Here is a 25,606-nt window from a genome sequence, read left to right on the forward strand (position 1 = left end):
TACATTAATGGCTCGGCAGTGCACTCTTCAAGCGAGGCATGGCATAAACAAGTAAAAAAATCGGAGTTGAACCACGATTTCTTAAGCCTAAAGTTACTTTGAGCACGACTTCCACCAGTTTCCTCAGTTTAAAAGGAGGCAAAGCCGGATTCTAAGAACGAAATAACTGAATATTACCCGTGCAAAAAAGAACGATGTGACTGACTGCCACGGTGAATGTTGCTAGCCTTGGAAACGCCACACTCCCTCATGAGAGGTAACCTCCCTCCCTCCCTCCCTCCCTTGTTGCTGGATTTCATGCTTAATGGGAATAGTATCAGGGTCTTCTTTCCACAGTCCGACGAACGCTTCTATTGCATGATTTGCATTATCAAGGGAAGGCATAACTATGATCCCTTTTCCGTTATTGGTACATTTATCAGTGAGAAAATCTTCCCCTCTTTCAGTGTTTCAGACAATGAACTGTTCATAAAACGCGTCTGCATAGACTACTGCAAAAAAGACAGTCCAGTACATTCACGAATGAAAGTGAAATGGATCATTCCAGGAGTGGAAAAAATCAATGTATAAAATTGCTATCGAGTATATCAGCATGATCGAAATAACTGCCAAGAGAAAGTAATTCCAGCAATGAAGCATGCAAATTGTTTGTTTGTTTGTATTTATGGTGTTTTTACGTTGCATGGAACCAGTGGTTATTCAGCAACGGGACCAACGGCTTTACGTGACTCTCGATCCACGTCGAGAGTGAACTTCTATCACCAGATATACACATATCTCACACCTCAGTGGAATGCCTGAGAATCGAACTCGCGGCACTGAGCTGGCAGGCCAAGACCATACCGATCACGCCACTGAGGCGCTGAAGCATACAAATACGTACCTGCGGCCTATGTGGAGGATTATCACTGGAGATTATACATACATAATACATATATATATTATATGTATATATACCCGAGAGTAAGTGTTATCTACTCAGTGCATCAGTACCTGGTGAAGATGAGCTTATGTTTCCGAAAGCTCGTATTATGGTAATTATAAAATTTGGATTCGAAAACATCTGTCTATATAAATATATATATATATATATATAGATATATATATATATATATATATATATATAGATATAATAATATATAATATATAAAAATATTATACATATATATATATATATATAATCTAATATATATACATATGATAATAGTTATATAATATATATTAGAGCTACAAATGTCCTTTAATATCTAATTCACTCTACCTCGGAATTAATATATTTTCATATATGTTTAACCGAATGGGAATTTATTCAGCGATAATAGAATTGCCGGCCGACGGGCACGAACCATCGACATCTTCAATTCCAGGACTGGCAGTGAAGCCTTAGCCCACCCCGCCACCGCATGAGGATATAAGTTTATGCCGCCTCCCAACTCAAATACCTGACGTGCGCAGGTATTTTTAGTTTTGGAGACTGCATCAAACCCACCTCGTCCTCAGTAGCGTTGTAGTGCTTTTACCTGCATGTAGTCATTATGTAAGTCATATCACATTACCGTGATTCATACACATATATCGAACTACAAATGTCCTTTAATATCTAATTCGCTCTACCTCGGAATTAATATATTTTCATATATGTTTAACTGAAGGAGAATTTATTCAGCGAAATAGAATTGCCGGCCGACGGGCATGAACCATCGACAACTTCAATTCCAGGACTGGCAGTGAAGCCTTAGCCCACCCCACCACCGCAAGAGGATATAAGTTTATGCCACCTCCCAACTCAAATACCTGCCGCACGCAGGTATTTTTAGTTTTGGAGACTGTATCAAACCCACCTCGTCCTCAGTAGCATTGTAGTGCTTTTGCCTGCATGTAGTCATTATATAAGTCATATCACATTACCATGATTCATACACATATATCGACATCTTCAATTCCAGGACTGGCAGTGAAGCCTTAGCCCACCCCGCCACCGCAAGAGGATATAAGTTTATGCCACCTCCCAACTCAAATACCTGCCGCACGCAGGTATTTTTAGTTTTGGAGACTGTATCAAACCCACCTCGTCCTCAGTAGCATTGTAGTGCTTTTGCCTGCATGTAGTCATTATATAAGTCATATCACATTACCATGATTCATACACATATATCGACATCTTCAATTCCAGGACAGGCAGTGAAGCCTCAGCCCACCCCGCCACCGCAAGAGGATATAAGTTTATTCCGCCTCCCAACTCAAATACCTGCCGCACTCAGGTATTTTTAGTTTTGGAAACTGCATCAAACCCACCTCGTCCTCGGTAGCGTTGTAGTGCTTTTGCCTGCACATAGTCATTATATAATATCTAATTTGGTGGCGGGGTGGGCTAAGGCTTCACTGCCAGTCCTGGAATTGAAGATGTCGATGGTTCGTGCCCGTCAGCCGGCAATTTTAATATCGCTGAATATATTCCCCTTCGGTTAAACATATATGAAAATATATTAATTCCGAGGTAGAGCGAATTAGATATTACAGGACATTTGTAGTTCGATATATGTATATGAATCACGGTAATGTGATATGACGTGTATATATATATATATATATATATATATATATATATATATATAGTATATATATACGTATATATGTATATATATGTGTGTAATATATATATATATATATATATATATATATATATATGTATATAAGTGTGTGTGTATGTGTATACACATACCAGTATTATAAAGTAAATTAAATAGATTTATATAATATGAATTATATATAATATATAATGTATAAATTATATACATATATATCTCTCTCCCGTGATAATCATCCACATAGGCCACAGAGTATTTGTTGTTTACTTTTCCTGATTCCTGTGATAACCTGCCCGTTGATCTTCATGACCCCTGTCCTTGTCCTCTCCTGCATTCTTCTTGATCTCCGTGGTCGTCTGCTTAATCCTTCGTTGTTCGAGATTATCCCCGTTCTCTCTATCTTTTCGTTAATGTTCTTCTTGAAACTCTGCTGAAGCAATTTCACAAGTGATCTTGTCCTAAAGATTATTCACTGTTGATATTATATATATATATATATATAATAACTATATATATATATAATATATATACTATATATATTATATATATAGATATATTACATATATATATATATATATATATATATATATATATATATATATATATACTAAAATTATATATTATATTATATATTATATATATATATATATGTATGTATGTATGTATGTATTGTATATATACACAATATATATATATATATCTATATATATATGTGTGTGTATATATATATATATATATATATAGATATATATATATATATATATATGTATATGTATATATATAATTTGCTATATATAAGTTGCGTTTGTAGATGAGCATTACGAACATGTATTATACCAATAACGGTTTCTCCAAATGTTCAGTTTATCAGTTTAACTCTCACGCCATTTTATTACAAATTATTAGTTAAAATTGAATATTCCAGCAGCCAATAAGATTTAATACACTTTGGTTAAGAGTAAATCGTGATTAGTTCTAGAAAAAAAAAAACTTGTAGAAACACAAAGCCGCTAAAAGTGAAAAGAAAAAGTACCAACGGCGTTTAATAGTGAAGGAAGGACATGAAGAGACCCAACAAATCAGGTGTGATGCAGAAGAGAGGAACTGCATGCGCATGGAAAACTGGTCGGTCGAGCGTTTCCCTCCCTCCCTCCCTCCCGGCCGGACGATCCTGGCCAGGTTACGGAGACCACTCGATCGTCACACGTTGACATTTACAGTTGCAAGCTGCTCTTTTCGGCCTGCCTCTCTTCCTCTCCAGTCTGACGATATGAAAAGATCCCAGAAGCAAGTTGCTTGGCGCAAAACTGATTTTGATGTTTGCAGAAGGGCGAGGAACTTCCCTTAAATACTGTTTGAGAGTGAATTCAGGCGGCCGCCCCCAGCGCTGACATCCGTATTAGGTCAGAGGCTCTCAATGAGATCCGAGACTTTCTACGCGGTGCGAGAAGGTCAGGTGAACTGCTGCCTGATCGAACACTAATACTGGCCCTCCGTTGACTTGGTCTATCTGTCACAAAGTAGAACTGCAGTATGTATGTATATTCCGATTGTTTCCAGCTTGTCGTTTGAGAAGAAATTTCGTTTGTATAACCTAATAACCTAATACACTTTAAACACATTTCGCTTAATCCTGCGTTTTCCATTGGGTAATAACATAAAATTTTCCCAGGATCATCATTCAGTAGTCAAGAGAAGTTCGTGGGTAGTTATTTTAGGTGCTCGTCTGCTTCTGTTATGGCAAACAAATCACTTAATATTCACATTCTCACTGATCTTTCCACAAGTTCTACGAGTCGGAGAACTAACTGGTGTTTCGGACTTGTCAAATGTCACCTGCGCAACGAATTCTGGACCGGTTACTTTGAATGCCTCGGAAAGTATGTGCTGTAGTTTTGCTGCTTTGTGAAGATGTATTCGTATTTAGAAACTTCATAACAATTTGTAATTTCTCCATCAAATAGGTCGTGCCCAAAATAGTAAATGCTCATTAAATTTTTCCATACTGGCATAATAAGCTCAGCTGCAATTGCATAAGCATAAAAACTAAGGATTTTATATATACATATATATATATAGTATATATATATATATATATATTATATATATAATGTCTAATAAGGGTTAAAACCCCGCAACAGCTCCAGAGTTAAGCAGTCAAACGACCGCCACCAATTGTATCTTATGACTGCCGCTCGTCTTTCCCCTCTTCCCTTAAAAGGTTCTTGGCATTTCCCCTCTTAATTTTTTGGTTTCTTTTTAAATGAATTGTCGTTTACACCATATAATGTCTGTATGAACTGCTCTCTCTCTCTCTCTCTCTCTCTCTCTCTCTCTCGTTTAAATGAGGGCTAATCGTTTTGATCCAGAGTCCTGACACCAACTACATACTCACAATCGCAGAAATCACACTGGAAAATGACGATGAAAACAAAATCAGCCACAAGTGATATGCTTAATGGCTGTTCGTCATTCAAATTACAGAAAAAAAAATATGGACTCCGTATCACATATTAACGATGATACCCATAACGGAAGTGGCAGCCCTCTGCCACGGAAAGGAAAGTTACTACAATAACATCTTAAGGAATGGGAATTTAACACAATGAAAGAAACAAGCACGGGAGAGGTGAAGAACTAAGACAAGAACAAAGTCTGTGCTAAGAAGCAGAGATCATTGGTGGAAGTTCGATATGAATGATGCTCAAAGTCCTAAGAATCTTAGCCCACAAACTTTCTGGTAACTTCGCTCTCCCCGCCGCTTCCGAACAGACGAATTCTGATATTAATAAACCTCACAGGTTACCTTTAGCCGCAATGCGCCCTTGGCCCATCGTAGTGAAAGAGAAAAAATAAATAGACGGAACCCATTTATGGTGTCTGTGAACCATGTTCGGTTATTTCTGAAGGAAAGGCTGGAAAAAAAGTCTTTTGGATAGATGAACGCACGAAATATCAAAGGAATCAACGGGATTAATGCAAAGATAAGGGCAAATCTCATTATATGATGTGGTCAGCCTAATGAAGGGTACTTAGAAAAGGATGCATGCAATATATCTAGTATAGAGAGGAGGTGTTTTGGAGAAACAGACCGGAATATTGAAAATGTGGCCTCTACTCGTACAAGTAGAGGTGTCCAGAGTAAAATCTCAAACACACAAGAGAAAGGAAGCTTCATTGACAGGAAAAACAGTAGAAATGATGAATGAAGGCGAGAGAAATATGTTAGCTCTTAATTATGTTCTCTCGCTCCAGCTTACATCCGAGAAGTTGGAGTCACTTCAGACACGAAGAAAGAAAGAAAACAGAAAAAATTAAAGGCTTTAGTCAATTTTAGAAGAGCAACTGGGTTTTGGTCTCTCTCTCTCTCTCTCTCTCTCTCTCTCTCTCTCTCTCTCTCTCTCTCTCCAGCCAGTCAACTAGCTTTATGACCTCCCCATCTGTAATGAAAGGGGGAAAGGGAGAGGAAGGTGAAGGGAACTCTTACTCTTACACTCTTACACTCTTACATCTTGTTCGGGTTGCCCCAGGTCCCTCAGTGTGAGGCACCTCTAATGTCTACCAGAGAGTTGCTAGTACATCTTCCGGTATATTTTGCATCTTCCAATCTTGGATGGTCTGGGATGCAGTTTAGATATTTGTCGAGCTTATTCTTAAACACATCTACGCTCACTCCTGATATATTCCTCAGATGAGCTGGCAACGCATTGATAGCGCTGCATTATCGATGCTGGTGCGTAGTGGATTAATGTCCTGTGTGTTTCCTTATTTTTCCTGGTATATTTTTGGGCACTATTAATCTACCTCTGCTTGCTCTTTCTGATATTTTTAGTTCCATGATATTTTCTGCTATTCCTTCTATCTGTTTCCATGCCTGAATTATCATGTAGCGTTCTCTTCTCCTTTCCAGACTATATAATTTTAAGAATTGTAGTCTTTCCCAGTAGTCTAGGTCCTTAACTTCTTCTATTCTAGCTGTAAAGGACCTTTGTACACTCTCTATTTGTGCAATATCCTTTTGATAGTGTGGGTACCATATCATATTGCAATATTCAAGTGGACTACGAACATATGTTTTATAAAGCATAATCATGTGTTCAGCTTTTCTTGTTTTGAAGTGCCGTAACAACATTCCCATTTTTGCTTTACATTTTGCCAACAGAGTTGCTATTTGATCATTGCATAACATGTTCCTATTCATCATCACACCAAGGTCTTTAACTGCTTCCTTATGTGTGATGGTCTCATTATTAGGTCCCTTATATGCATATAGCTTTCTTTCTCTGTCTCCATAATTTATTGATTCAAATTTATCAGAGTTAAATACCATCCTATTTACCTCTGCCCAATCATATACTTTGTTAAGGTCTCTTTGTAGAGCGTTCCTATCTTCATCACAAGTAATTTCTCTACTTATTCTTGTGTCATCTGCGAAACTACTCACTACCGAATCCTTAACATTATTGTCTAATGTCTTCAATCATAATAACAAACAGTATTGCAGCTAACACCGTACCTTGCGGCACACCGGATATTACCTTATTGGCTTCATCCGATTTCTTCGGGTCGGTTTGCAATAACTATCTGTTTTCTGTTGTGTAAAAATTCTTTTAACCATCTTCCTACTTTATCCACGATATTGTGTTTTCTAATTTTCTTCGCTAATATATTATGGTCTACTTTATCAAAAGCTTTTGCAAAGTCTAAATAAACCACATCTGTTTCATTTCCGCTTTTCATATTTTTGAATATGTTTTCACGGTGGACTAACAGTTGGGTTTGTGTACTTTTTCCGGGTACGAAACCATGTTGCCTTTATTAAACAAATTATTTTTTATTAAATGTTTCATAATATTTTTCTTCATTACCCTTTCATACACTTTCATTATATGTGATGTTAGACTCACAGGCCTATAATTACTTGCCTCTAGTCTTGATCCACTTTTGAAAGTAGGGGTAATATACGCTAATTTGTGCTCATCATATATCTTGCCTGTATCTACACTTTGTCTTAATAATATTGCAAGTGGCTTTGCGATAGAATGAACTACTTTCTTTAACAAAATAGCAGGAATTCCATCAGGCCCTGCAGCAGCTCCATTTTTAATTTCATTAATAGCCTGCACAATATCAGCTTCATTAATATCTATGTCAGCTAAATATTCACTATTTTCATCCCTTACTTCTATATCATTATCTTCATTATCTATTCTAGGGGTGAATTCTCTCTTATATCGTTCTGCCAGTATGTTGCAAATTTCCTTTTTTTCATTCGTTAATCTCCCTTCAATTCTCAGAGGGCCTATTTCTATTCTTCTTTTATTCATCTTCTTCGCCTATGAGTATAATAGTTTGGGGTTTTGCTTGATATTTAATAGGGTTTTTTCTTCCAAGTCCCGTTTTTCATTTTCTTTTGATTGTATATCTTTTGTTCTGCATTTTCTATCTTACTTTTTAGTTCTATAACTTTCCATGCATTTTTTTCTTTTGCAAGACCTTTTTCCACTTTCTGATTTTCTGGAACAAGATTCTTCTGTCTCTTGGTATGCATGAAATGATGTTTACTTTTCTTCTTCGGTATATATTTTTCCACTATTATCTCCAATATTTTATATAATATCTCCGTATTTACCCTTATGTCATCACTACGAAATGTTATCCCAATCTTTGTTTAATTCTTCATAATTTCTGACCATTTTATATTTTTACTGTAGAAGTTGTATTTTCCATATCCTTCCCACTTTTTCATTTCTTGCTTATCTCTATTTTCACTTGCTTTGGAATGAACTGTTAATTCTATGACATTATGGTCTGAAATACTCGCATTATAAACTATTATTTCTTTAACATAATTCATCTCGTTCACAAATACTAGGTCTAAAGTATTTTCCTTTCTTGTTGGCAGGTGATTTATTTGTTGAATGTTGTATTCTAGTAGCATATCTAATAGCTTTTCAAATTGCCTCTTATCTTCTGCACTACTATTACTCTCTTTTTTATATGTATAAGTACAACCACAATCTCCTATTCGTTCTTTCCATTCTACGAAAGGAAAGTTGAAGTCACCAGATAGGAGAATAGTCCAGTCCTTGTGATTTCTACATATATCATCCAATTTTTCAATTATTAAGTCAAACTCTTTAGTATTAGGAGGGGAGGTGAAAGGGGAGGGGGGAGGGAAAGAAGGGAAGAGGGAAAGGGGAAGTGAGGGTGAGGGGAAGACAGAGGTGGAGGGAAGGTGGAGGGGAGGTTACGTTCCTCTATAAGAAGAGAATAAAAAGCATCTCCATTGAACAGACATTAAATAAAAAAATATGGTATTTCCACAATCAGCACTCAGGTGTGTGTGTGTGTGTGTGTGTTGGGGGGAGGGGGTGAGTCTGTCTCCCTTTCAACGACAAACGGAGCAACCCAGCCTTTAGGTATGTAGTGAAGTGTTGTTGTCAAAGCCCCAGATAATTATTATTCCAAATCTCATCTAAATCGACTTGATATATTAGGGGACCCACAGGGCCAAAATGGCCTTATTTTCGGAGTAACCCATCATAATTTTGGCACAAGGTCAGACCTCATTTTTTGGTTTGTTTAACGTCTCTAGATTGATAATCCAGAGGTCTGCTCGGAAATCTCTCCTGCAAACATATTGAAAATTCCATTCGAAATGGTGCACTACTCACTTGTAAATGGGATCCGAAAACGGCAGTGATTAAATTGCGTATTTTGCTGTCACTTTGGACTCATTCAACATAAAACTATATTTTTTGTGGCGAAATGTATGTTCTTTATGTTGAAAAATCGTTTGAACACATTTTTATGTATCTGTGACCCTTATCTTGGATTCCAAGATGGTGGCACTCAATCATCATATCATCAAATGCCTTTTTTTTAGGAAATGACGGATAAAAGTTCTTCATATAAGCCAAAAATCCTTGCCATCATTGGTAAATGGACATAAAAAGAATCAAGAGCTACAAATGATTAAAACTGCTACCGATTTGGCAACTTATATCGAAATATTTTCATATTTAGTCCTATTAATTATAAAAGTGTTATGTTCACTTTCAACAACAAAACCGTTTCAGTTTATTTTGTCCTAATATTTTTGTGGCTAAATGCTTTCAATATCAATTATAATGTATAGTTTAAGCTAAATTAAGAAGTCATTGGACTGGATCCTTGAATTTTAGATTGTCCAAATGATACTAAATGGTAAAAGTAAAAGTAACAATCATAATCCATAAAGCGCATACAGATAAAAGAAAGAAAATATATTTTCTAGTTTTAAAAACGTCTAAATATTTTATAAACACAAACCTTGGTGGATTATATATTCAAATTTTTACTTTCCAGAAATCGTATCATTGTCATTCTCTTTTTACGTCACTTGCACATTGATAGGAAAGATTGATATTTCTTATGTACATTGAAATTATGCAGAAATAGAAAAATATTACATGACATAGCCTACACTTAAAGCAATCATTATTGCTTTTGTCTACTATGGTAACCATGGTTCTACCACATTTGAGGAAGTAAATTTCAGTTGGAATTACTAAATTAAGTCACACTAACAATGCAAGAAAATCATCTGACTCCACAGCAATACTAAATTAGTCAGGGTCACCTGTCTGAATCCATTTTTCCGGTTTTCCACAGCATTTACATACAGCAGCATACTTGACACCTGCATTAACACGTGCACTTCCTAAGACATCTGATTTTGATGCAATTGCAGTAGTGACTGCTATCCACCTCTGGAGGTGTAGGTAATTGTTCCATCATTCATGGCACAAGATTTCCATCTATCAGTGTTCGACCAAACACTGACACGTAACTGAATGTGGTACATCCTTTATCTTGATGCTTGCGAATGAACGCTATGGCATCCACAAGCGTAACTACGTTAGTTTCCGCATGTGGGAAGTGATTTTCAATCCAAGAATCGCCCAGCTGGTTCGTAACTGCAGCAATGTATTCTGATTTGTTTCTTTCCTCATACTGTAACTGTGACCATCATCATTTGGTTCAAATGCATTGGCGTCCACACTACGCAACGTTGCTGACGTATCAATTTTTCCAGATTTATTACTTTTTTACATCAAATGTTTTAAGCTTTATTGATTTTACATTTGTGCCTCGAAATTTCTCAGCTATTGCTGATGTATTAGTTCCTTTTTGTTTTGCATAAATTAGATCCGTTGAGTTGCATATTTCTCTAGTTGCAATATTCGGCAAATCAGATGTGGCTATGAAAGGATTTTTTTAACATTATGAAAAATAAGCTATTTGATATAATTAACAGCTTCTCGATCTTTTTGTGCCTGAATAGATCCTGGATAGTTTTCAGCAACTCTATCCTTTGGCACATGCACCACAAATTTTGTCTCCTCAGATAAAGCTGTAGTTCTGGTAATGCTTTCAAGTATTTCACCCTAACTGCTTCTTTCTGGGTAATGCCTTTAAAGAATGGTGTCTCTGCCTCTTAGTTATGTCTTTTCAAGGGCCATATCAGTCCAAATTCGTTAAAATAACTTCTGGCTTCATTAATTGTAAGTGACCCTTGCAGAATTCTGCAGTAAGCTCTTCTGGTGGGGTTTATTGCATGCAAATAGTGAGGAATACATAGTGTATTTTGTATGGCCAGTATAAACCATATATGGCAACATTTTTCCTACTTCATCAAAATGCTCTTGCCATTTACAAGCTCTTTCAGCTTCAGTATTTCCCTTGAATATCAGAACCAAAGTTGTGCTGTAGGATGCCTTCTAATGATTCATCAAACCTCTGAAAAGTCATCTCATACTATGAACACTTGTTAGCAGATTTCCATATGCATCACTGATATGATGTTTGTCTCGTTCCACAATGGCATCAGCAATCTTCTGGATGCAGTTCATATATGAAGTAACTACATCTAGCTGTTCCTCATTATAACTGGGACACTGCATCATAGGCTTCCCAATATAGCTCCAACATGGATGATAGCAACAAGGTATGACATCTGACCATTCCGTAGTAATCATTCCCTGTTTTTAATTTATTGACTGTTCCAAGTTTACAGACACCAGCTTCAGACAAAATTCTTTCGATTCCTAATGATTTAAAGAGTTCCTATAACCCCCAGATAGTTATTTTCAATATGAACATCACCCATTCGTAATAGTATCAGGTATTGGTACTTTTGTTTCTTCTTTTTCTTCAAACCGGAGCTATATCATATATTGCTTGACCACAGGTCACGGTACAATATTGTTGACCCAGTTGAATGGCAGCTGTCCTACAGTGCTCCAATGATGTCTCAACTGCATCTGGTTTTGTTGGTCATTATGGAATGAAAGGACCTCAGCCTGTGACCGTTTTGGGCTTCTGTACTTCTCATGGAAATGATTCCACGTGATAAGATTTGTTGGTTCATTCTTGGTAGCTGCAATCAGTTGTATTAATTGTCAGATAAGAGTATTAAAATCCATCTTACGTTATTAAACCTGAAAAATATTGAAACTAACAGTTAGATAACTTATGATTAATGCTAACTGGATGCATGCAATAAAGACTGTAAACTGTTATAAAACCGCTTGTTTTCGAGGGTGAATACATACTACAAATGCTTCAAGCAATAACTAATATTTCTTATTTTATCATAGGAAACTATGTTCATTTTCAAATAACATCATTGATATGGCAATATGTTTAGAATACTTGTAAAGTACTGAGGTTGAAAACCACCGTTTCATGGGTAAGATCTTCTGTGCCATATCGGTCCAGTTACAATAATTTAAAAAACTGATAATCAATGATCAGGAGCTATTACTTCACCTATTCATATCATTTTAGTTCTGATGAAATAGAAAATTAGTTGATAAAAACAACTTTTACGGACCATTTAAAAAAAAAATTTTTTTAGAAAATGCACATTTCACTGTCGGCCATCTTGGATTCAAATATGGCCGACAAAGCTACAGTTTCATAAACATGTCCAGTTATTTTTTTTACCCAAAAACATGGATTTATACTCAAATAATGTGTTATTATGCTTATTGAGTGTAAATATGCAACAAAACATAACGTGTTCAGCGGATTTTTACGGTAAATTTCCTTAGGGTACCCTACTTCAAATGAGCTTTTCAGCAAGTTTGCAAGAGACATTTTTCAGCAGACCTCTGGATTATCAATTCTTATACAGTTAGCAACAAAAAATTTAGGTCTGCCCTTGTACCAAATTTATGATGGATCACCTACATCATAAATTTGGCCCTTGGGTCCCCTAACAATAACTAAATACGCCATCGTGACGCTACGAAATAGTAGCTATAACGAATTCAACTTGTCTGTGTTTGATGTCTGTCACGAGGGTAGGGGTTTGATTTTGAGTTATGACCTTCCCGGGGTCACATAGGGACCGCGTGCCAAATTTTGTCTGGGTCTGTCAGACAGTTCGGATCTCTCTAGTGGACAAACATAAAACCACTCACACACAAACACACACACACACACACATATATATATATATATATATATATATATATATATATATATATATATATATATATATATATGTAGAAATGTAGAATCTACTGGTCACTTTTTACCAGATACATATGCAACAGTAATAGCCACAATGCCCTCTTAACCTCTTGAATTCTTCACTCTTTTTTTTTTCTTTTTTGGATACGCTTGTCACTGAAAAACCTGAAGATCCAAGTTCAAATTTTTTTTTATTTTGTAGCTATTACAGTTGCATTTGTTTTACACATTATGAGAGAGAGAGAGAGAGAGAGAGAGCGTTCAAGAAAAGTAAAAAAATTCTGAGAAAAAACTTACCCGCAAAACCTATGATCCATTGCCATCGAATCCTCATGGTGACCTGCAAAAGAAAAAAATACCTTGATGAGAATTTGACACTTCCAGGCTTTTATTTTTCATTAAACTAAGAACTGCCTATTATCGTTACTGAAACTATCATTTCTGGACATCACGACATTTGACATGGTAGTACCATTATTCAGAATAAAGACTACACCTACGAGACTTTGAGGGTCCCCATTCGTCCCCCTTTTCTTAAAGAAACTATATCCAGAGCAAAATCTGCGGCAGATCTTTGCTGAAAGGATTGGCTTAATCTTGTGAAGTGATCAATCAAGCGGAGCTCATATTTTCTTCGCTCTTATGCTGCCAATAATATAAGCAGATATACTCCTAACATCATTCAGGTTTGCCAAGACCATTTTTTGTTCTAGAAATGCGTATCAAAAGATGACAAACCTCATATGCAAATCTACCACCATGATCAGGAAATGTGCAAAGAATAGGAATGCAGGAATGCCGAATGGTCTTACACACTTCAGTGAACCTGGGCGCATTACGGGAAATGTCAGCTGCAATACACTGATACAAAAAAATCGTTAAAGGGGTAAGTTCGTTTCCAGAATACAGAAAAACAGTACTAGAGAGGGAAAAGGCCAACGCGCTTTCTAAGCAAATGACCGGGAGCCATCTGTCACAACCGATGGTGCTTCGGTGCGTCAGCAACGCGGATCCACATTAGGTTTGCGGGTAATTTCTCAGGCTGACACCATTCGCTGTATTCTGAGAGTGAAACCGCAGTTTAGATTCACCATTCGGAATTCGAGTAGCTTCAAAAACCCACAAGATATTCACAACGGGATATTTTTGTCAACTACTTCAAGCATCAAATACTTTTTAGAAAACAAATGAATTGAATAAATGGCCTTTTAAAAATTTAAACAATTTGACGTGAGTGTTTAGCATTTTTTTCATGCTGGTGGAGCAACGATATTTGATGTATCATTTTAATAATGAAACAAGGCAAGCGAAGACAAGAGTAATTCCTGATATCACTATCTGCATCTGACAAGATCGACATATCTGTGAAATATATTATATATATATATATATATATAAATATATATATATATATATATATAATATATATATATATATATATATATATAGATTCCTTTAGCCATGTTAGAAGTACCTCAGGGAAACAATTAAAAAATATACTTACACCCAGAAATTACAATTATGAAATAAATAGTACACCTGTTACACATCGGGAAGACGTGCTTGCATTATTCATAAGTCGAATTCGGTTTGGTTTGCCATCGTGTAATACGCTTTTGCTTAAGGTTGTGCGCAGCCCTGACAATAACTGATCAGATGAAAGTTTATTATCAGTGCACAGGAAGGAAAACGGAGCTGGAATGCAATATCGTGACCAGAGAGATAGGGAAGGCTTCAAGTGGCCACATATGTACAAAACGCGACGAAGTTTCTTCGGCGCAATCGAGTTTTCTCTATAACTTATAATGCTGTATGAACCGTGGCCCATGAAGCTTTCAGCCACGACCCGTTGATGGTTTGTCCTATACCGTTGCCAGACGCACGATTATGGCCAACTCTGGCCTTCAATAGAACAGAAATGACTGAGGCTAGAGGCCTGCAATTTGGTATGTTTGATGAGTGAAGTGTGGAAGGTCACAATACCAATTTGCAGCCCCCTAGCCTCAGTAGTTTTCAAGACCTGAGGCCGGACAGAAAAAGTGCGGACGGACAGACAAAGCTGTCTCAATAGCTTTTTACAGAAAACTAAAAATCATCCACAACTTGATTAAACAATACAGCCTAGAGGAGGAGGACACTCCTTGTCATGTGCAGCCTTGCGTCGTTCATGAGTGACCACGGTGGCTTTCAGTGAGGACGACTCTGCACAATGGGGAAAGACACAGACCCTAAACAAGTACACAGGGTTTAAGCTCGCTTACTTCTTCCAAGCATCTTTGAGGGATCAACTTGGATATAAGTGTAATACTTCCACGTTAATTAAATAGAGTAAGCCGTGATCCGACCACCAGCATATTCGGGATGCGTGCAAGATTTTCCCCTCACACATAAGTAGTAAACATTACATTCCTAAACTTAACATAAATTAAAACCTGCTAAAATCCACCGTCAATGGAGCCTTGTTTCACAAAAAAAATTTAAATACGCCATATTTCATTAGGAATAATTTTTCTGTACTGTTTAACATGCACATTATTTACTTTTTACATTTTCATTCTAATAAATAAATCATAAATATCATATCCTAAAATTCTTGTATCTTTCCCTCAACGCGGAACACCTTTTTCAGACCTTTTTAGGCTCTTCCATAGACCTTTTCTAACCCCCAACAACAACAACAACAACAACAGAATAGTTTGTAGGCTTACTCCCCGAGTAAGCGAAAAGTCGTGTCGTGGTGTTGGTTGTTAAGCCGAAAATCTAGTCTAGTGGGATATCCCGCAGTTACGATTAAACTTTCACCTTGCATTCAGGCCAGTCTCGCCAGAGTGACGTCACTGTAGTGTCATCAGTGACGTAATTATGGATCATTTTTTGGCACTGCAATAGAAAGCAATACTAGGGGGACTATACAGAAGAAATCTATAATCTCACAACTTATACTTTTCCTATGGAGAGATCTGCCAGGCAAGTATGTTCTCTATTCTTGTAAATACATATAATATACCAAGGGCCCCTCTATTTGAAAATTAAAAAGAAACATTATACCCCTTCAACTTCCAAATGATATAAATGCATAGAATCCAGTAAACGGCAATGATGCATCCATTTTCATTGTCACTGTCAATCGGTAGTTGAAGTCTGCAGGTGATAGTAGTACAGGAATCGATAACTGGGCCGGTAAGCGGGAAAGGTTAATGTCAAAGTTAAACAGGACCGAGTTGAAAATATCGAGAATCTTTTATTGAGAAACAGACACGAATTCTATGCAGAAGAACTGGGAGGCGGTTGCTGGCAACCTTCAGAAACAGGTACAAATACCTATTTTCCAAAACGCAATTGTTCTCAACTCACTGCTGTTATCAAAAGTGTGGTATATGGCTTATACAATGCCAATTGGTAAAGTAAATGCTCAGAAAATGAACTCTTATTTTCAGATGTTGATGAAGGGGCAAGTGCCAGCCAAGGTGCAGTGACTGTTTTTCCCCTAGATATGAAGGCGGCATATTTATAGATTTTTTATCACAAAGCTGCTTCCATTCTTGGCAGCTGCAAGTCTTCAAGGAGCTTTGTCCATGAGGTTGAATAAATATCCATTGAAGCAAACAAGACAGCCATTTGGGAAGAAGTTTCCCAAGCAGAGGAGTTTCCGTTACTGTCCCTATAATCTCTTCCAAGGCATTGCGATTGTAAGGTTGATTTGCAAGGATCCAAACTTCCACACTGCTAAAAGCAAAGCCATTTACACCAAATCATTTACCAAAATCCCATTCACTGTTGAAGATGTTCACCCATTGGTACACTGGGAAAGGCTCTGAAGGAACATTAATAATCGTTAATTAGAATACACTAGAATGCAATATAAACTTTAGGCCAAATGTCAAACGCTTAGACCTATTAGGTCACTTATCGCTGAAAGGCAAATTGAAGATAAAAAGGTTTGAAAGATGTAATAGGAGGAAAACATAGCAGTTGCACGATGGAATTATCGTTAGGAGAGGGTTGAAAGCAAGCTGGAAGAAAGAGAATATGAACGGAGATACGGGTAAAAGGAATGAAACGGGCTGCAACTAAGGACCAAAATGGACGCTACAAAGAACGTAAAGTAATGCCTGCAGTGTGCCGTGTGAGGTACACTAACGGCCCTAGCCCCTTACGGGATATAATCTTTAACTGATATTAGTTAAATGGAACTTATGCATATGTACAGCCATGCTCATAAGTGATACTACAATTGACTGCATTGGTTTTCGTTCAAATTCCCGAACTGGCATTCTAACATGGTACATATCTATCTCTTATTTAAATGTGAAAACCATTTATTTTTCTTATTTACAAAATAAGGCCAAAGTATGTTTCATAGGAGTGAAATCTATCATATATTTCAAAACTGCAAGAAAATATCACGTGTAGCCAAAATCTTGCGTTCACTCGTCGCCAATGCGTTCGACATCAAAATGTCTTCCTCAGACTTTGGTTCAAATGTTAAAATAACAGAAAAATACATTAAATTTTCTTATCTCTGTTTCAATATCTTTTATTAGCTTATTAATCCACCTTTACATCTGTAAAGGAATGGAATGGAATATAGAATTTAGGCCACGGGCCAAGCACTGGGACCTATGAGGTCACTCAGCGCTGCAAGGGAAATTGAGAGTAGAAAGGTTTAAGTGTAACAGGAGGAAAACCTCGCAGTTGCACTATGAAGCAATTGATAGGAGATGGTGGAAAGAATCGTATATGAAAGAGAATATAAACGGAGGTACAGTCAAAAGAGTGCAAGGGGTGGCAACTAGGGGCCAAAGGGACGGTGCAAAGAACTTTAAAGTAATGCCTACAGTGCACCACTGGTCAGACGGCACAAACCCCCCAACAGAGTCATTTGTAATAAGAGATTTTAGGTTGAAAATCGATTTTTTAATACCCGTTTTTCCGTTCTGCTGGTGTGTGCTGGGGACAGGGGCGTGGGAGGGTGTGTGTGTGAGTGTGTGTGAAGTATGAGGCCGAAGACAATCAGTGAGGGTGCTAGCAACCCCAAGAGGTTAATGAATAGTTCCAACTTCCAGAGTTGCTCGCTCTGTGAATTACACTTTACAAGTTCTGCATATTAAAGCTACCCTAAACAACTTCTTATGGGCATTACCTCGATGGAAATGTACTTTCGACCAGGCATAGCAAAGCTTCAAATCAGCTAAGAATAATTCCACGAAATGGCAAAAGGTTCACCGCGAAACATTCCCACTGAATATTCACTTGAATGGTTAGACTCAGCGCCCTTTTGTAGTAGGTTCAAAAAACTGACTTTGTGGCTTAAAACATCATTGATCACCTTCATTTCATCACATCTAGTCCAAGGTGAACCTCTACTCCTCCTCCTCCTCCTCATCCTCCTCCTCTTCCTCCCCCTCCTCTTCCTCCTAACCTCAGGTCTACCGTCTGTCTCCTCCCAATTCACCCTCCGTTCCCCATTTCAACACCGACCAAACTCGTCGCAAACGAAAGGGCGAGACTGGGAGGCCACTCGAAGCCCAGGCAGCCTCATGATATTAGATTCCAGGACCAAGACTTCCATAAAGAGAAGTTAATGTGCAGGTTGAATCCGGCGTAAGAGATGATACTAACCCCAAGTAAAAACAGACTGGAAAAGTCAGAAATTTGACGTATTTATTCTCATTCTCGCCAGAAAAGTTAAAAGTCTAACCCGACGTAAAGTTGTATCTAAATCTGATTCAGTACACATAAGCATATATGACTTCGAACTTCAGCCCGCAGCCAGATCTGCAGCCATTATTCATATCGTTATTCACAAGCCATTGGAAAATACAAAGTACTTCGGTAAGTGCATGTATTTCGACACGAGTTGTGCAACCGAAATCGACCGCTTTACGCTATATTCAAATTATCTTTTACGTTTTCAAGACATGGGATACAAGCAGCACATGTCTCATAATTGCAGGAATCACTCAAAGTAGTAGAAACAAAAGAAAATGTCTGCTTAACATAACGTGCAGTCTTGTTTCCAAAGACGCCCACATTTTTAAATAGTACCTTGGTTTGGTGATCTTTCCTTTACAAATAATCCTTTAATTGATTGAAATCTTGTATCTGCTACATTTGCCACCCAATGAATGAATCATTACTTATCTAAATATTTCAACGGTTCTTTGTTGGAGAATGTTACGCGTGACCTGTGGGCCAAGGCCAGATTTTGTCCTTTTGCGACTTGGAAGCCAAGGAAAGGACTACTTTACTTATTACCATCTATTTACAATCGGGAAGATCATTTTATTATACACATTTCTCTCTCTCTCTCTCTCTCTCTCTCTCTCTCTCTCTCTCTCTCTCTTTTACAAACAGAATACTAAGAGATTACCTATTATTGTGAATACAGGTCAAAATAGAGCAAATTAAATAAGTTTTAAAAAATATGCGAATAGGAATACAAATCGAACTAACAATAAGATTCATATATATATATATATATATATATATTATATATATATATATATACTATATATATATATACACACACACACACACACACACACACACATATATATATATATATATATATATATATATATATATATATATATATATATATATATATATATTTACGAATCTTATTGTTAGTTCGATTTGTAGTCCTATTCGCATATTTTTTAAAACTTATTTAATTTGCTCTATTTATATATATATATATATATATATATATATATATATACATATATATATATATGTGTGTGTGTGTGTGTTGTGTGTGTGTGTTGGGAAATAACTACTTTTTTTGTATTGTAGGCAAGCAGTTCCACTGTGAAAATAAAATATTAAGATGCTTCTATCTCTTGGACAAATGAAAAGGTAAAGTACTATGATGGGAGGGGCTGCTAGCCACGTACGCCTTCTTTCCCGACTTTCAGACTCACTGAGCAGCTGAATGCGCAAAGTCACCCCAGCAACGAAAAAGCAGTTAACTCAAGTGCTTTACAAAATCATCCCATTACATAGTCTGCAATGTCCACCTGCGGGCAAAATAAACCTTTAGAAAACCTCCTCAAGAAAAAAGGCACAGATGATTGGTGACGATCCGCTAGCAGAAACACTTTCATGCAAAGTCCGATGACTCTGGCCTCATAATGACCCGGCCATTCAAAGCTTAAAGTTTATAAGAATGGAAGGAAAATGATTAATGGGAGAAGCCCAAGACTTGGCAGCAGAGCCGAGGATGGGAGGCATTCACCCAACAGAGCAGTGTTAAGGTCAGTTGAAACTGCAATGATTTTCACACACAGGCTACCCAAGAAAACTGAGACCGCCACTTGTTGCATGAAGAAACTCCAAGTCTTTCCAGAAAGCGACACAAAGGAAGAAGAGCTCAAACAATGACACGAACGTTCCAAAGAAGACCATCTGGAAGCTCGGTGACTGAATAAAGAAAGAAACTACAAAAGTGGAGAATGAAACGACACAATATTTGGAAGAATGTTTCGTTGTTTCAACTACTATGGGCTCACAGTAAGATAACACTGAAGTGATCTGAATACTCTTAAGACGTTATTAATGACTGAGTTGGACGGCTGGATTGCGTAATAGGTAGTAATTGTTCACGAGTCACTGAACCCTATTACCTGGTGCTATTATGAGTGAACTTGACCGCATTTTCAAGGTCACAAACTTATGTTTAATTTCAAATACCGAAATTTCGGCATCTATTACTTATGCGTTGAACCTTTTGTGTACAAGTTATGTCATTAAAGCTCAGAAATGAATCGACAATTTTGAATATTGCTTTATAATACCGCTCAGAATTTTTCTAAAGGTTTATTTTGCCCGCAGGTGAACATTGCAAAATACGTAATGCGATGATTTTGTAAGGCTAGGACTCAGTTAACTGCTTATTCGTTGCTGTGGTGGCTTTGCACATTCAGTTGACCATTGAGTCTGAAAAGTACTTTACCATTTCATTTGTTCAAGAGATAGAAGCACCTTACTTTATATTTTCATAGTGAGACTACTTTTGCCACTAAAATAAAAAGAGTAGTAATTTCCCATGAAATTTAAAAATTACTTGGTCCTTCTACCACACTCATGTCAGAAAAGATTTTCATTTATTTTATACCGTTTAAAACTCTACAGTCTGTCCAATTACAGTATATACAACAAATTGATGTGTTACACGAAAAATATTGTGCAGCCATCTCTGATGCATTTGGGCCTTGCATATTTCTCCGATCATCGGTCTGTGTAATCAGTCAGCTTTAATGCTAGTTTTCTTATTTTGAGGTCAGTTATTCTCCGAGCTGTTGCTTGCAATTTGTTCAGAAGGAAACTTTACAAACTAAAAATAAAAACTGATGATTAGAATTTCCCTAATCATATAGATTAAAATGGGTTTCAAAAATTATACCGGTAATTTTCATTTTACAGCAACGAACAAAGAATAATCCTTTTTTTACTATAACTCAACTTTTACCGCCGTTTATTAACATCCAGGGAGCAATGAACTTGAAGAAGTACAATGCGTAATGTACGATGCAACTGCAAACTCGTTCCAATTTTTCTGTCCTTTTTGACTGCATGGGTTGCCTACTTTGCTACGATATACTTTTACTACAACAGCGTATTACGACTACTAACATTTATCAGTGTTGTATGTCTAAGAAGCTAGCATGTCTAAGAAGTAATCCATGAATGACCTACAGAATATACGCCTAAAGAAAACTCAAGTTATGTTCTCATATTTCATCGTTCTCTTCAAAACATGCGGCTCAAAAGACACCTAGAATCTGAAACCTTTAGCAATCACTCAAAACCCTACCTTTCAGGATTAGATTCATCGCCGGAGTAGTCTGATGCATTACTGATTCTCGGGTGGAGGGGGTGGGAAGGTAGTATAAAGCAAGATTCAGTCATTTCAGAGCTTTAATAACTTAACTGTTACACAAAAGGTTCACGCATAAGTAGTAGATGCTGGAATTTCGGAATAATAGCGCAAGGTAATGCGGTCGTTGAGGTGGGGGCGGTGGAGGGGGAATTGATCAAAACCTTGCAAAACATAATCTCCACCACATCCAAAACAAGGTGGGAGTAATAAACTCTACAGACACTTTCAAAGCATTGGCAACACATGCAACTGCACAAAAGGACAAATTAACAAATCTGACATTGCCCACCAGAATTTGGAAGTTTCAACCTTTATTGATGAAGGGGAGAGAGTTTTCTGTAAATACCGATTATAATATATATAGTATTATATATATATATATATAATATATAATATATATTATATATATGTAATGAAATTGTAATGGCCACAATGCCCTCTTTTTTTGGGGGAGGGGGATACCCTCGTCACTAGAAAGCCTTTGCTCCAACTTCAAAGAAATTTGAAGAACTCATGATGTCTGGTAGCGGGAAACGGACCCGCGATACCATAATCACGACTAGGTGACATTGCCGACCTGACCACGAGGATTAAAAGTCTATTCCCTCTCGTACATACATAAACCTGCCGTCCTCATATATATAAATATATATATATATATATATATATATATATATATATATATATATATGTGTGTGTGTGTGTGTGTGTGTGTGTGTGTGTGTGTATTATATCTATTAGAGCTGGAATAGACCCAACCTCACCATCGTAGTCAATCGTTTTATTGCTTTTTAGCCTGAAATATATATATGTAAAATCTACTGGTCATTTTTACCAGATACATATGAAACTGTAATAGCCACAATACCCTCTTTACTTCTCAAATTCTTTGCTCTTTTTTTTCAGCCTACAAAGGAATAAAAACGATTGCCCACTTGACTACGATGGTGAGGATAGGTCTATTCCAGGTCTAAGTAAATATATATCTGAAAACGAACAGGTGTCTATGTATGTATGTACGAGAGGGAAGAGACATTTTAATCCTTCTCGTGGTCAGGTCGGCAAGTTCTATATACCTTGGGCAAGGTAACCTCGTCGAGACTATGGTATCGCGAGTTCGTTTCCTGTTACCGGACATCATGATTTCTTTAAAATTTCTTCGAAGTTGGGATACAAGGCTTTGTAGTGACAAGCATATCCAAAAAAAAAAAAAAAATAGAAGTTAAGAGGGCATTGTGGTTATTACAATTTCATATGTATCTGGTAAAAAATGACCAGTATTCTACACACACACACACACACCACACACACACACACACACACACACACACACACATATATATATATATATATATATATATATATATATATATATATATATATATATATATATATATAGTGTGTGTGTGTGTGTGAATGATTATACGTGCACGTAGAATCTACTGGTCACTTCTTTTTACCGGACACGTACTATATCGTATCTTCACAATGCCTTCTGAACTTCTCGAATTCTTCACTTCTTGAAAACGCTTGTCACTACGAAGTCTGGGACCAAATGAAGCTAAATGAAGCTATCGAGATTCCCGGCCAGAACTCGATCTCGGCTCAGGTGTCGCCACGAGATAACGAATAATGCTTGGGTATATTGGGAAGGTGGGTCTATTGCAGCTCGGGTGAGTCCGACAGATAGCTACAAGTACGTATGAGCGGACGGGAGTCATCTTACATCTTTCTTCTTGGCCAAGTAACTATTGTTACCTTTTCGTGCTGACACCCCAAACGAGATCGAGTCTTTGCCCGGCATCCGATACCTTCATTTGGTCCAAGGCCAATACAATTTGGTCCCAAGCTTCGTAGTGACAAGCGTTTCCAAAAGGTGGAGATTTCCAGAAGTTCGAGGGCATTGTGGCTAATAAGTAGTAGTACTACATATATATTTATGTGTACTATGTAAACATACGTGTATTATATATAGTATACTATATATATATATATATATATATATATATATATATATATATATATATCAGATAGCGAGCAATGTTGGATTCACAAGCGCAGTCGTTCGCTCCAGGAGTTTGTCAAGCAAAAACACCAAAACTGGTTAGGTGTTGCCGGAGCACTTATGCTGACAGTGCAGTGAACTTCAGATAATGATACAAACACACACACACACATGTATGTATGTGTGTGTGTGTGTTTGTACACACCATAGATATAGAGCCTCTCTGTATCTATGGTATAGACAGATGGACAGATAGATGGCTAAACAGATACATAGATTGTAGAGCATCGAAACCTTTCGTTACAAGTAACTGTGCGTATTGTCTACTCGTGCGCTGGCTCTCATCCAGTTACGAAACTATGTGACACGAACTTGATCCAGATGCTGAAGTCTGCAATGCTTTCCAATCTCTGCTGAGGCTATCGATAACTTCATCTAAAATCGTTTTCATTGCACTGTATTTCACATGCTAAAGTTCCCCAGCTTATATGAAATGTAAGAACACTGAAGGTCTTACTTGAAAACATTTCCGGTACAAAATGCAATTTTGGGGAGAAATCAATGAAAATAGCGAAGAAATGCGGAGCTCGTTAGATGGCAAGAGCGGGGTCATCCGTGTGTGAAAGGGAGAGTGAGTGAGCATGGCCAGACAGTTGCCACCATCGCACTTCGTTCAATGTAGAGTCGATTGTGACGAATTTCCATTGGTGTTCATGAAATTCACAGTTTTCCCGAAGTTATGTCAATGGTCTGTTGGTCTCGTCGAAGACTGAGTATTTACGAAAAGGCTGCTAAAAGATTGCACTTAAATTAATTGGAAATCAACTCTCGCGCGCACACACGAACACCGTCAGAAAACAGTTGCTTCAACTTTGAACTTCAACTACAAAGATATAAGAAATAATGTGACGATGGGAGTTAGTACAAGATGACAATCGTGAAGCTTCATATTGACATCACTTCTAAAACTGTACCCTCAACGGATCACTCCATTACATTTTTTAGGCAGGGTAAAGAAAGACGGGGAAAGCCATACTGTGTAGTCACCGCCCTAAGCTCAACAAAGTTTATTTGTTAATTTATACCACATACTCTACAAGTAACTGAAATCCTGTATACCAATATTAAAATCTGTACATCTCCCTGCTCGTATATTATATATATATTATATATATATATATATATATTATATATATATATATATATATATATATATATATATATATATATAAAGTTTGTACGCGCATTTATTTTAAAAACCGGCTGAGAATCGGTTGAGAACTTCCACAGTACTGTGCATCTTTCTATTCTTGAATTCATCGACAAAATGCCGTTTTCGCAGTCATTCGAGAACGACCCGAAGAAGTGTCTTTAGACAGACAAAGAGAGAGTGTGGGCGAGCGAGGGGCGCGGAGCCATAAGTGAAAACCTGATAAACAAGAAGTCTGGCGAGCGGTTACTTTCGGTTGCACTTGCATCCACTCCTGGGTCGGTTGGTTTAGTTACCATATGGAACATCAGATCATTGATGCAATTGCTGGGTCAACCGTCATGCAATATTACTTATAGTAATGTTTCAATTAGATACATCAATTTCTCCTCATA

General features: G+C 37.1%; 1 protein-coding gene across 4 annotated transcripts in view; it reads right to left on the bottom strand.

Annotated features, from left to right (window-relative positions):
• Window positions 1–25,606, bottom strand: part of LOC135224574 (mediator of DNA damage checkpoint protein 1-like) — a 78,162-nt gene that overhangs the window by 28,981 nt on the left and 23,575 nt on the right. For all 4 annotated transcript variants that reach the window (XM_064263704.1, XM_064263706.1, XM_064263708.1 and 1 more), the window contains exon 2: window positions 13,410–13,452. In XM_064263704.1, coding sequence (XP_064119774.1) covers window positions 13,410–13,446 — 37 coding nt within the window. In that variant the 5' untranslated portion in view covers window positions 13,447–13,452. The remainder of the gene's footprint in view (window positions 1–13,409; window positions 13,453–25,606) is intronic.

This window comes from Macrobrachium nipponense, chromosome 12 (assembly GCF_015104395.2).
Source record: "Macrobrachium nipponense isolate FS-2020 chromosome 12, ASM1510439v2, whole genome shotgun sequence".
In the NCBI taxonomy this organism is placed as follows: domain Eukaryota; kingdom Metazoa; phylum Arthropoda; class Malacostraca; order Decapoda; family Palaemonidae; genus Macrobrachium; species Macrobrachium nipponense.